The sequence below is a fragment of the Arvicanthis niloticus genome, chromosome 13 (genome assembly GCF_011762505.2).
Source record: "Arvicanthis niloticus isolate mArvNil1 chromosome 13, mArvNil1.pat.X, whole genome shotgun sequence".
Taxonomy (NCBI): domain Eukaryota; kingdom Metazoa; phylum Chordata; class Mammalia; order Rodentia; family Muridae; genus Arvicanthis; species Arvicanthis niloticus.
The window spans coordinates 13806642-13818873 of record NC_047670.1 but is presented as its reverse complement, the minus strand read 5'-3'; the positions used below and the strand labels follow the sequence as shown (position 1 = coordinate 13818873).

At 44.0% G+C, this 12232-nt stretch overlaps 1 protein-coding gene across 1 annotated transcript in view; it reads right to left on the bottom strand.

The window, feature by feature from the left end:
• Positions 1-12232, bottom strand: part of Pop1 (POP1 ribonuclease P/MRP subunit) — a 28883-nt gene that overhangs the window by 10190 nt on the left and 6461 nt on the right. The window contains exons 3-11 of the mRNA XM_034515930.2: positions 11747-11914; positions 9313-9488; positions 7561-7809; positions 5941-6028; positions 5337-5524; positions 4077-4333; positions 3712-3805; positions 3203-3314; positions 2132-2251 (exon numbers count right to left, since the gene is read on the bottom strand). Of these exons, the coding sequence (XP_034371821.1) occupies positions 2132-2251; positions 3203-3314; positions 3712-3805; positions 4077-4333; positions 5337-5524; positions 5941-6028; positions 7561-7809; positions 9313-9488; positions 11747-11914 (1452 nt within the window). The remainder of the gene's footprint in view (positions 1-2131; positions 2252-3202; positions 3315-3711; positions 3806-4076; positions 4334-5336; positions 5525-5940; positions 6029-7560; positions 7810-9312; positions 9489-11746; positions 11915-12232) is intronic.

Here is a 12232-nt window from a genome sequence, read left to right as displayed (position 1 = left end):
GTAAAACATGTTTCCCCATTCCTAAGGTGAGCAATGTTTGTGAAATATACTGTTTCTGGAGAAACAGTTTTCATGACAGAAAAAAGTCTTTCAGATCCAATTTTGTTAGACTGAAGAATTAAAAAAACAAACAAAAATTGAAGAGGGAGGGGACTATTGTCCCACAACACCCACACAGAAACTCTGTCAAAAGTGCATACCTGTGTGGGTCTGCTGGCTGGGGAAAGACTACCCACTGTGTGATCAACCATGTGACATCCAGACAAGGCAAAAGTACAGACACTGAAAACACAGGGTAGAGGAAGAAAGCTGCAGCCTTGAGCTCACTGTTAGGGACGGGCAGCTCCTAGCTCAGGTAGCTCTGTCTTCCCAGAAGGAGAAACACAGTTGCATAAAATGACCCTGAACTGAGCTCCGGAAGTCACTACTGCCCTGGGCTGCAGGAGTGCTCACGAGCACTGAAAAAGGAAAAGATGTCTGCCCATCTGCCATTTTGAAACAACCAGACTTCATGGCTCTGGTGGTTTGGTAAGGACATACAGCCAGACTATTTCTAGAGAAAATTTTAAAATGAGCCCACGCATACAATGTAGCTCAGTATTTTCTTTCTTCCCTTTTGTTTTGGCTGGTTTACTGCTGCTAAAGAGTCAGTGTAAGGAAGCTGGGTGCACACTGAGCACATCCCCTGCCTCTGAGCCTCACTCCCTGATCCCACAGCCAAGGTTAAAGCCAGCTCTTGTCTGGCCAGGACAGGTTCAGGTCACCTCTGAAAGCGCAGCAGCTGCTAAGGCAGCAGATACATCAGACCACACAGCACACATGTGGTGTGAGGTTCTCCTCCCGCTTCCCCAGGGTTGAGACTTGAACCTGGGCCATGTGGTGTTAGGCAAGCGCTCCATCACCGAGCTACATCTCCAGCTTTGATCTGTATTTTGAAATCTCACCCCAAAGCTACTTACGTAGTAAACTATCCTGTTAATGAAAGTGAAGCGTGTTCTTACAAACACATTAATAATTAACTCTTACTTAAGAGGTAAATGGTACAAAGGGTGAGAAAACAGCAGTCAGGTGCCTAGGGACCTTTCCCTGTGAAGCTGCCTGAGATCCAGTTTATATAAGAAAAGAAGAAGCTTGTTACCCAAAGCAGGCAAACCCTTCTTTAAGGATTAGTATATGTGAACTGATTTTACTGTCACTGTTTGAGACTCTTCTAAGGACTGACTTTTTAAATGACCCAGTCCAAAGTATATTTCTATCCTTCATTTTGATTTATCTTCCTAGGTGAGGAATTAAAAGTACTGAGATAATACTAATTCAACTAATTCACGTGAAAAGTATCCTCCTTGCCAGGCATATTGACTCCTGCCTGCAATCATACACTCAAGACTCAAAACCGTGCATGAGGGAGCCAGAGGGAGGTAACAATGATGACTTGGGCTCCACAACAACTAACTTACCTATGTGTCTTCAAATCCTCTCAGCCACCTTTTATGTGGAGCTCTCATGGGGCCGTTTATTGGTCCCTAATAAGCTAACTAACTACATGCAGAGAGGTGAAAAACAAAATTGTCAAGCTGTTATGACACATACTTAAATGTCTGTCTCCCAAAGCTCATAAGCTTAAACTACTCTCTTCATTAATGGTGTTTAAATAACAGTAAATCCAACACAGTATCATCACAACTGCAGCAAACCCCTGAAACTCCCAGCCAGCCCAAACCCACCTTCCCACACTCCCAGACAAAGAGCTCTTGGGTACCGATACTCTGTCAAAACCATGTGGTCTGATACTTCAGCACCTGGGATGGCCTTGCCAGGATTCGAACCTGGATCATCTGTATGGTCAGACAGAGGCTTCCAACGAGCACAAGACCAGCTGTCGGTGCACATCCCTTCCTCACAGTAAATTCTGAAACTCCAGTTATTTGGGAGAATAAAGAAAGACATACTTTACTAGATACTGAAAACAGAGAACTCAGAAAAAACTAAAGACCAAACCTAAGCAGCGAGCCCTGCAGTTTACAGCTCCCATGTGAAAGATGCTTCAGCACCGTGTCCTCTGACACAGCCCAGACACGGCTGCTACACAAGTCACAGACTGAAGTCCTCGTGCGTCTGACAAGCACCTTACCTTGGTATCTTTCTGGATCAGGCAAAGCTCTGGCTCGCTGTGGGGGCAAGTTTACTCTTGGATCCCTAACTGTCAATCCCAGAATAGTACCTGGTGGGAGTTCTGCTGGTGACGATATCCCTTCAACAAAACACAGACAGAATAAATGCATAAAAGCAAGTTTACAGAAAGGCATCCCCAGGGCCTGCAACGTGGTTCAGTGAGCAAAGAGACTCGCTGCCAAGTCTGACAACCTGGATTTAATCCCTGTGAGTAAAGGAGAGAACTGACTTCCATAAGTGCACACATGGACATGTACACATATGCAAACATAAAATAATTAATAAAGGTAGCATAAATGATTTTAAGTAAAAATGTCACAATATAATATTAACACGATCTTGTTTGTATTTGGAAATCTTTCAAATTTTTCCAATAAAACGTTTTCTCAATAAAACATTTTCCCCTGGGATAATTGTTTTAAAATACCTATCACCTTGTATATACTAATACCTTCAGAAAATAAATTAACTCTTTAAAAATAAAATTTCTTGTAAAATAAAGTTAAAAGACCATAAAGTCGCCGGGTGGTGGTGGCGCACGCCTTTAATCCCAGCACTTGGGAGGCAGAGGCAGGCGGATTTCTGAGTTCGAGGCCAGCCTGGTCTACAGAGTGAGTTCCAGGACAGTCAGAGCTACACAGAGAAACCCTGTCTCGAAAAACCAAAAAAAAAAAAAACCATAAAGTCATTACCTTACAACAGGAGCACACATTTGTCTAACAGCCATGCACATCCGGGGGCAGTACGTACGGACATTAGTTCAACACCTATTGTTCACTCACTCTTACTTCAGAAAGCTAGTTATTTAGGATACAAATAAGTTCGTCATTTCACAAACAAGCATAAACCCAATGCTTTAATCTTTAACTCTGGGCTTCTTACTTGAGTCTCTTGTTATATCACAACAAATAACAGCAGGATAAAAAGCAAGGCTACTTCTCAGAGGTCCACCTGCAAACTGCTCTCCTGACCACATCCCACTCCTCCTCCCTCTCCTCCTCCCTAGCACCAGGATCCTCCCTCCTTGTACCTCCCAACAACTGAAACACTGCTTCTTGTCTTTGGTGAAGAGAAAGGCCATCAGAGCTCCTGCAAGTGTCAGTCCACCAGTGATGGGGTGTCTCCTCTGCATCCTCTTCCCCCTGGAAAACAAGGACACCTTGATGAGCCAGGCCTAGTACCTGCTGCAGCTGTAACATGGTTGTAACCAGGCTCCACCTGCTTTGTTTCTGTATGAGAACAACTGTTTCACAAGGAGTGGCAGTGAAGATGCCAGCATATCCAAGACAGCAGTTGCTACCAGACTAACCACTCTAATTAGCAATTTCACACACACAGGAATACAACCATGGTTCTCAAAGACATGGCTTAAGTAAGCACTGTCACGCTCTCCCTAAGGGACCCTCTTCCATCTCTGTTGGGCTGTGGTGCACACGCGGGCATGGGTCCTGTGGGTTGAGTTGAGGGGCCCTTGTGTCTGTGGGATCAAGACTGTAGGGAGACTGTAGGTGAGGCCTCACTTATCTGCCATTTACTGACCGTGTGTACAGGAGCAGCCCTCAGTGCCGAGGTCAGGATACAGTGTGACAGAGGGCCGATCAGCCGGAACCTGTTCATCTCCATTGTCAAGTCACTGAGAGAAGACCATAAAACAGAAACGCCCATCACACGTGATGTCTGTACCACTGACAAAAGTGGGACAAGTCATAGCAGACATGGTGACACACAGCACAAGGCAGAGCCAGGCAGGGTGGCAGAGGCAGGCAATCTGAGTTCGAGGCCAGCCTGGTATACACAGTGAGTTCCGAAGACAGCCAGGGAAACCCTCTATTGAAAAACCAAAGGCATGTGGGAAGGGTGGGGGGGGGGGTGGGGGGGGTGATGTCCCCGGAACACCCTCCTACCTGACTACAATCCCTGTAGTGGGAGAGAGCCACACCCGTGGCCGGCAGGGATCTCCTGTGCCGTCACCAACGGTCTTCTTAGCCCGTCTAACACTTTCCCCATCATCTCTCCTTTTTCTTTTCTTGCCGATGTTGTCATCAGCTAGTCCTGCTTGAATGTCTTCCTGGGCTGGTGTCAGGAGTGGGTCAGGCACACAGATACTTGACCTGACAGGTTCTGAACACCTGCATGTTGTTTTTATTTCCTCTAGGACAGCCTAAGGAAGTACATAAACATTTATTTTAACTTTCAAAATTTAAACACAGAGGGCTCAAGAGATATGTCTTAGTGGTTAAGACCATCTCTTCTGTCCCCAGTGGGTACCAGGCATACACATAAAATAGAAAAATAAATAAATAAATAAATCCCTAAAAACTCCTTTTTTAAGTTAAATGCAGTGTTACAAGTTACACTGATGGAGATGGCGGTGTGTTCATTGTGCTAAACATTACATAATACACATATATTTATCAAATCATCATGGCCAAGCTAAGTACAGCCATTCTTTGCTCAATAGTTTTAGATTTAAAAAAAAAAAAATAAGTAAAAAAACCAGTCAGGCATGATGACACATGGGTTTTTGGGAGACCAAAACTGGCCAATCACCTTGAATTTGAAACCAGATTGGTCTACATAGCAAATACAGGACAGCCAGGGCTACACAGACCCTATTAGAAAGAAAGAAAGAAAGAAAGAAAGAAAGAAAGAAAGAAAGAAAGAAAGAAAGAAAGAAAGAAAGAAAGAAAGGAAGGAAATAAGGAAAGAGGAAAAGAAAGAAGAAAAAGAAGGAAGGGAGGAAGGGAGGAAGGGAGGGAGGGAGGGGATGGAAACTAACATTTTAATTGATTCATTAAAAAAGTATCACATCAAACTGTCAGCCAGACTTTTATAACACTGAAATTTCTAAAATAGTGTCTTCCAATGGTAATTAAGACTGTAGTAGTAAGCATGTCCACGTGGTGGGAAGAGCAGACTCCCACGTGTGTATGGTTAAATCCCTCCACACACTGTAATTAAAGAGATGGAATGCGCCGGGCGGTAGTGGCGCACGCCTTTAATCCTAGCACTTGGGAGGCAGAGGCAGGCGGATTTCTGAGTTCGAGGCCAGCCTGGTCTACAGAGTGAGTTCCAGGACAGCCAGGGCTACACGGAGAAACCCTGTCTCGAAAAACCAAAAAAAAAAAAAAAAAAGAGAGATGGAATGCAACAGAAAGACATACCAGTTTAAGAGTTGGGTGAAGCCAGATCCACAGCTGCCGATCCTCAGAAGCGTCCTCTGGGGTCTTCCTAGACTTCCAGATGAAGGTAACTGGCCCAAGCATTTCTCTGGGATACTTATTTGCCCGGTAAAGCATGAGGCTCCCTTGCCGCTTCCCAGACAAGCAGTGAACTGCAGCAAAAGTCAGGCCTGGCACAGACACAGGTGAAAATAGCGAGTCTGCAAGCGCTCACACACAGCATTGTTTATTCCTGAGAGCCATACTATTAGCAACTGTCTCCAAGAAAAGCTTTGGTTCGGGCCACAGCTTAAAAGAAAACTGAGCAGAATAATTTCTCAAAAAATATTTGTTAAATCGATGATTTAGTGAGTTCTAAAGTGTTTCTGCCTAAGTTTACAGGGAATAATGGCTCACTTTACACATAAGAATGTTATTAAAGATTTAAATATAAACTCAACCTTTCTTAAATTAACATTCTCACTGGGAATATCTCACATTTCTGTATTAAAACTGTGAAATGCTTAGCAGTGCTTATAATAGACATCCATTTACAAATGAATAGATACACAAGATTAAAGCAGCACCCAGCTCTAGCAGAGATTACCTGTGTCTATGCTACACATTTGAGACAGGGCCTTCAGTATTTCTTCCTCTTTGCCCTTCAACTCCAAACAACAGTAGTATGACAGATCCTGAACAAAGAGAAACATAATTAAATACTCCATGCTCTGCTATGGGGTGGAAAGGCTATGAAGCCAGCGCTGTATTGGAAAATCCATTGAGGAACACAGGAGACATGGCTCAGAGCACAAACTATTCTTGGAGAGGACCCAAGTTCAAGTCCCAGCACCCGCTTTGGGTGGTTCACAACTGCCTGTAACTCCAGGTCCAGAGGAGATCTAATCTAACATCTCTGACAACCAGAAAACCTGTTCTAAGAACAAAATCAACTACCTGAAGCCAGCTTTTCAACAACTCAAAATCTAAAGTCTACCTACTGCTATTATATCAGCAGATATTCTTAAGCCAATCTGAGTCAAAAATCAAAATGCATCTTCATTTATCATATACAGTGTCCTACATTTTAACAAGCATACTGTGTTTTACTCTCACAGGCAAGTTCAAAACAGGCTATAAAAACTGCTGCTTCTAAGTAAAGGATTACTCATTCCTCAGATCTACTCAGATCTTCTCAGGCGAGAAGCCACAGCAAAGGAGTGAGACAAAAAGAATTCCACACAATTATGCTAATGCTGCTCACTCTGGCTAGCCAGTGCAGCACTTCCGTGTGCAGTGCTGACTTGGGACATAAAGAATTAATCTGTCCATCTCCCTCCCGTGCAAGTTTGAGTAAGCAATGCACAGGGGGAACAGAGGAAGTGGAGGAGACACTGGACTGCGTATGAAGAATCCTTGAGAACTGTGCTGACAGCTATAGTCACTGAAGGCAACAGTCAGTCCTCCTGTTCTTATATCCCAGGAGCGGGAACCAAGGCACCAAGACAAAGGTCTGTGCACTCCAGCCAGGACCAGTTCCCGAAGCAACCCTCTCCACAGCACCTTGAAGCAAGTCCAGTCTGCTAAGCAATCGGCACTGAAAATTACAGCAGTGATCTGAACAAGTCCCTATATACCACAGCCATCATCGACACAGAAACCCTCCTGCCTACAGTGGCTCCCTCTCGGTTATCAGTGACCAGATGGGGCTCACCCAAATTTATACAATTGAGTCACAACAAAGAAAAATGGTCTAAAGTCAGATGGCCTGAGCCCCAAGCTCAGTGGTCGTATGGTCAGAGGTAACTTAGTCTCCAGGTCTATAAAACAGGAACTGACTTCTTCAGGCTGTTGTTATAAGGACTACTGACGAATGAATACATGCAAAGAACTAAAAACAAAAAACAAGTGTTCTAGTCCAGCACTGCCTAGTGTGAGGCCCTGTCTCAAAAAAAAAAAAAAAAAAAAAAAAAAAAAAAAAAAAAAAAAAAAAAAAGAATGGCATCCTGTCCCTCATGGCATCCTGTCCCTCATACCCATCTATCTGTATCTGACTAACAATCTCACAGATGCACATCTCTCACTAACACTGCTTCATCCCCAGCATCAAGCAGGGTCCTTGTCTTTACCTGTAAGATGTGCAATGTTACAGAAAAGACTTTGTCACACCATGAACAAGTCTAAGAGTTGGCAAAGGGAAGGCTCTAAGGCCAGTAGCACGGTGTACCTGCAAGAGGCAGAGGTCTGTCATGGCTCGATAGCAGGCTCGGTGGCTCTTGGCGGTGGGCCTCTCACCGAGGCAGTAACCCCACCTCTTCACCATATGAAACCGTTTGGCATGCCAGATGTGAGTCTCTAACCATATGTTCTTCTGTTGTCTGCGGTTAAATTCCAGTGTCCGGTTTATGTGACATCTCCGGGCTTTGTGGCATTTATTTTTTGATTGTTCTTTTTTCTGATGAGCAGCTTTCTCAGCCTACAGTTTAAAGAAGAAAGGCTGAAGCTTGTTTCAGATTCAGAGCACAGCTGAGCGTTAGGATTCAGATGACTAAGTATACACCGATGGGGTGCAGACCTGACAGGCCACTCTGTTTAACTGGTTAGTTTTGAGTCTTCTTCACATTGATTGAAAAGGGAGACAATGGAAAGTGTTAAGATTTCAGAGGCAAGTGAGCCTAGACAGGAGGCAAAGCCCCAACATTTGCTATCAGGTCAAACAGGTCTCATCCTTTATGGAGATACAACACACAGGCTGGAGTGACAGCTTGATGGTTTACAACACCTTGCTCTTGCAAAGACCCAGGTTCAGTTCCCAGCACCCACATGGTGGCTCACACCATCCATAGCTTCTGGTGCCCTTTTCTGACTCTGTGGGCACCAGACACAAACATAGTACACACAACATACACGCAGGCAAAGCATTCATACACATACTACAAGGTAAACAAAGAAAAATTCAGCATAGTAACATAAGCTTCGTGTGACTATTAGCAGGAAACAAGATAAATAAAATACCAACTTCTTGTTTTAATATTCACTTAAGATTGAAAATACAGAAATGGAAACACTAATTCATTCATTTCATTAGACTACAGACAGATAAATGCTAAATTTTGCTAGAAAACAGACATCACATTCAATCTAGAAAGTAAAAAGTTTGCAGGGAGGTGTGGGGGTGGAGCACACATCTTTGATCCCAGTACTTAGGAGGCAGGGGCCAGCCTGGTCTACAGAGTGAGTTCCAGGACAGCCAGGGCTATACAGAAAAACCCGGCCTCAAAAACCAAAAACCAAAAACCAAAACCAAAATCAAAAAGATGTTTTACTCAGTATGGTGGCTCACACCTGTGATCCAAGGCAAGAAGACCAGTTCAAGGTCATCTTTAGGTGCAAGGCAAATCCTGTCTCAAATTCAAAAAAAGAAGAAGAAGAAGAAGAAGAAGAAGAAGAAGAAGAAGAAGAAGAAGAAGAAGAAGAAGAAGAAGAAGAAGAAGAAGAAGAAGAAGAAGAAGAAGAAGAAGAAGAAGAAAGAGAGAGAGAGAGAGAGAGAGAGAGAGAGAGAGAGAGAGAGAGAGAGAGAGAGAGAGAACAGAGAACGCATGCCAACAGAGGGGTTCCAAATACTCTATCTTAAATTCTTGTTTCGAGATGGGATAAGGTCTCGCCATATTGTCCTGGCTGGCCTGAAAAATCACCCTGTAGACCAGACTGGTTTCAAACTCAGGGATCCTCCTGCCTCTGCCTCCTGAGCACTGGGATTAAATAAAGGTCTACTAAAAGCAGCTATAATATCTAACTGCCTGCCAAAGCAGCTAGAGAAGTGGACAGGGCTATGTAATGATCAAAGTAAAAAATACTCAAGAAGAAGAGGAGAATGCCATAGGAAGCATGCCGGCTTCCCCAAGAGTCTTCTGGGTTCATACTTGCTGACACTCCTAGGACCCACTAATGTGAACATGTGAGTGAGTGGAGTGCCTACCTCTTTTTTGGCCATCTCCTGCAACCGTCTAGGAAGGCGCTTGACGTTGTGGCTCATGGCTCTTCGTCGCATGTGCCGTGGAAGAGTCTGGAAAACCAGTGAGTTAGATGACTTCTGGGTCACAGCTCTTAACATGGCACTGATTTCAGCGGCTCGTGCCTGAGCAAAAGTAGAAGCTGTTGGAGGAAACGGCAAACGGCAAGGTCACTAACAACGTTGTGAGTCAGCACTGTCTTTGCTGGGTTCAGCGGTAGCTAGATCTGAAACAAGAGCTTACGGTCAGGCACTATGACCTCTAGGAGGGAAGCGCCAACACGGACCACTTCTGAAGACTCCAGAAGACTCTTCAATGTTAACATTTTTCCAAGTTTTCTAAAAGAATTTCATTTTCTAATTGGAAAAAATTTCAAGCTTCCTAAATATTCTAGCCAACTTTAGGAGTTTTGACCTAAAAGCACTCTATAGTCATGTAACATAATCACAACTGTTGTTTCCTATTCTTTTTAGTTGTGCACATGTGCTGGGACAGCATACAATGACAAGGACTGCCTGCAGCAGGCTGGGATGGAGACATCTCAGAAGCTCGCGGCAGCTCTTTGTCAAAACCAGTTGTTCCCATTTCTCCTAACCTTAGCCCTGGACAACGGCTGCATAGATTTCATTTGTGCGTGACTGTTTTTCAGTTGGCCTTGGTGTGTATAATTATTCTGTTATATCTGACTTTCTTCCTTCTCCTTCTGCTCTGGTGAATTCTGTGAAACTAGCTGTTCCTTGATGTAATGATTCTTAAACAATTAAAACTTGAGGAACGGGGCACAGCACAGTCCTAATGGCCCAGGTGCGTGCTGTGTGTTCTCATCTTGGAAACGATGCAATAACTTCACAATAGTAATTCCAGATTAATGCTTGACTTGCAAACAAAGTTTGAAGAAATTATTAGAAAATGAAATAGAGCCAACACTGGGACCCCAAGAAAGAAAAAAATCTATTGAAGTTATGAAATAAGTTTTGCATAAAATTTAAGAGTGGTTCCTACATAAGGAAGTATAGAATACATAAAATCTTATACTAGTAAAATTAAGTCAAAACACTGGGACTCTTAGGAGAGTCATTGTGTGCAATGCACAGAAGTAGAAAGCTAGTAGAACTACTGAGTTAAGGGTTAATCTGATTCTTCTGGCCATTGCCTGGCAGCTTTGCCCATGTCATTTATCATTAGAGCTTCACGGGAAAATGCAAGTAGCTGACCTCGGAGCTCTGAGCTCTGAAGTATAATAAGTTAAAAGTTAAAGTTTAAATAATGATAAATTTGCAATGATTATTATTTTGGCTACAGGCCTGGGAATAGGGAAGCTTGAAACTTTGGGGAACAACTGTAATTCTTTGTGGGACATGGTTATTCTTTTGAATTTGATTTGGCAATGATTATACAATGTCTTTTTTTCTACCTGCTTTTGGAGTAAAAAGACTGGGGCAAAAGAAAGGCGGAGAAGTATGTGAGGTGAATGTGGTGAGAGAGAGTGAGAGAGCAAATGAGAGGGCAAATGAAAGGGCATGTAGAGAGAGCATGAGAAGAGCATGTCAAGTGAAGAGAGAATGTGAAGACTGAAGAGAGAATGTGAGGTGTGTATGGAGAGTGTGTGTATGAGTGAAAGGAGAGTGCATGTGGTGTGTGTGAGGTGTATGTGAGATGTGTATGAAGAGTGTGAGTTAGGGGAATGCACAGAGATGTGTAGGAGTGTGGGAGTTCAAGAAAAGAAAAGCACACAGGAGAAAAGCAGAGTGAGCAGGAGAATGCAGAGTGTGTGCAGCCTCAAGCTGCGAGCGAATGAGCGAGAGAGAAAGCAACGAGTGAGAGAGAAGAAACTTTAAGCCTTGAAAATTTGCCTGTCAGTTTGTACCCAAAAAGTAGTCTGTGTGTATTTATTATGCGCCCTCCGTGTATCCCTGCTTCCAGTTGAGAGCTCCGATCCTGTGTATCCCCGGCACACATGTGCTGTATGTTTACATGTGAGTATGTGGCCACTTGTGCCCAGGCTCATATACGCAGAGAGGCTAAAGGAAGATCTGTCTTCCTCTACCAATTGAACTGGGCGCTTACTGGTTTGGCGGGACTGGGTGGCCAGAAAGCTTCCCGCCAAACCAGTAAGCTTTAAATCCTGCCGTCTACAAGATTTGCTCTGCATGTGCAGAACGCCATGCTAAAGAGCATGAGGTCCTTTCAGGGGGGCAGGGAGATGGAAGTGATAGGAAGAGCCTCATAGATTCCTGAGAGGAGTCCTTAGAAGGGAGAGCAGCAGGCTTCAGGGTGCAGTGGTCAAAGCCCAGGCGAGAGGTGAGCAGGTGGTTAGAACAGAGCGAGGGGAGGCAGCGATGCAGGGCAGCAAAGAACAGTGTGTACAAAGAGCTCACACACTTCCTGACAAACACCTACCAGTTATATACTTGGGGATCTCCTGAGAAGTGCCCTCAGGACCTGCTTTCCAGCCTCCCTTTTTCTTAAACATGGTTTTGGAGGAAGACTGCTCATTCACATCAGACTCAGGAAATAAGCGGGGGCTCATCTTGATCTGCCACTGCCGTGAGGTTCCAGAATGAAGCTCTAGTACATTTTCAAAAACAAAACAAAAAGAAATGCATCACCCATACCAGAGATAGGATTACAGCACAGAATTAAGTTGTTAGCCCTAAAACCAACCTACAAGTTATTACTTGTAGTATACACACACACACACGACACACATACACACACACACACATCACACACACACACACACACACATACACACACACACATACACACACACACACACGAGCACACACGACAGACACACACACACACTACACGAGCAGACACACACACACACACACACACACATGAGCACAGGTTCTGAGAACTAAACTCAGGTTTCCAGGCTCA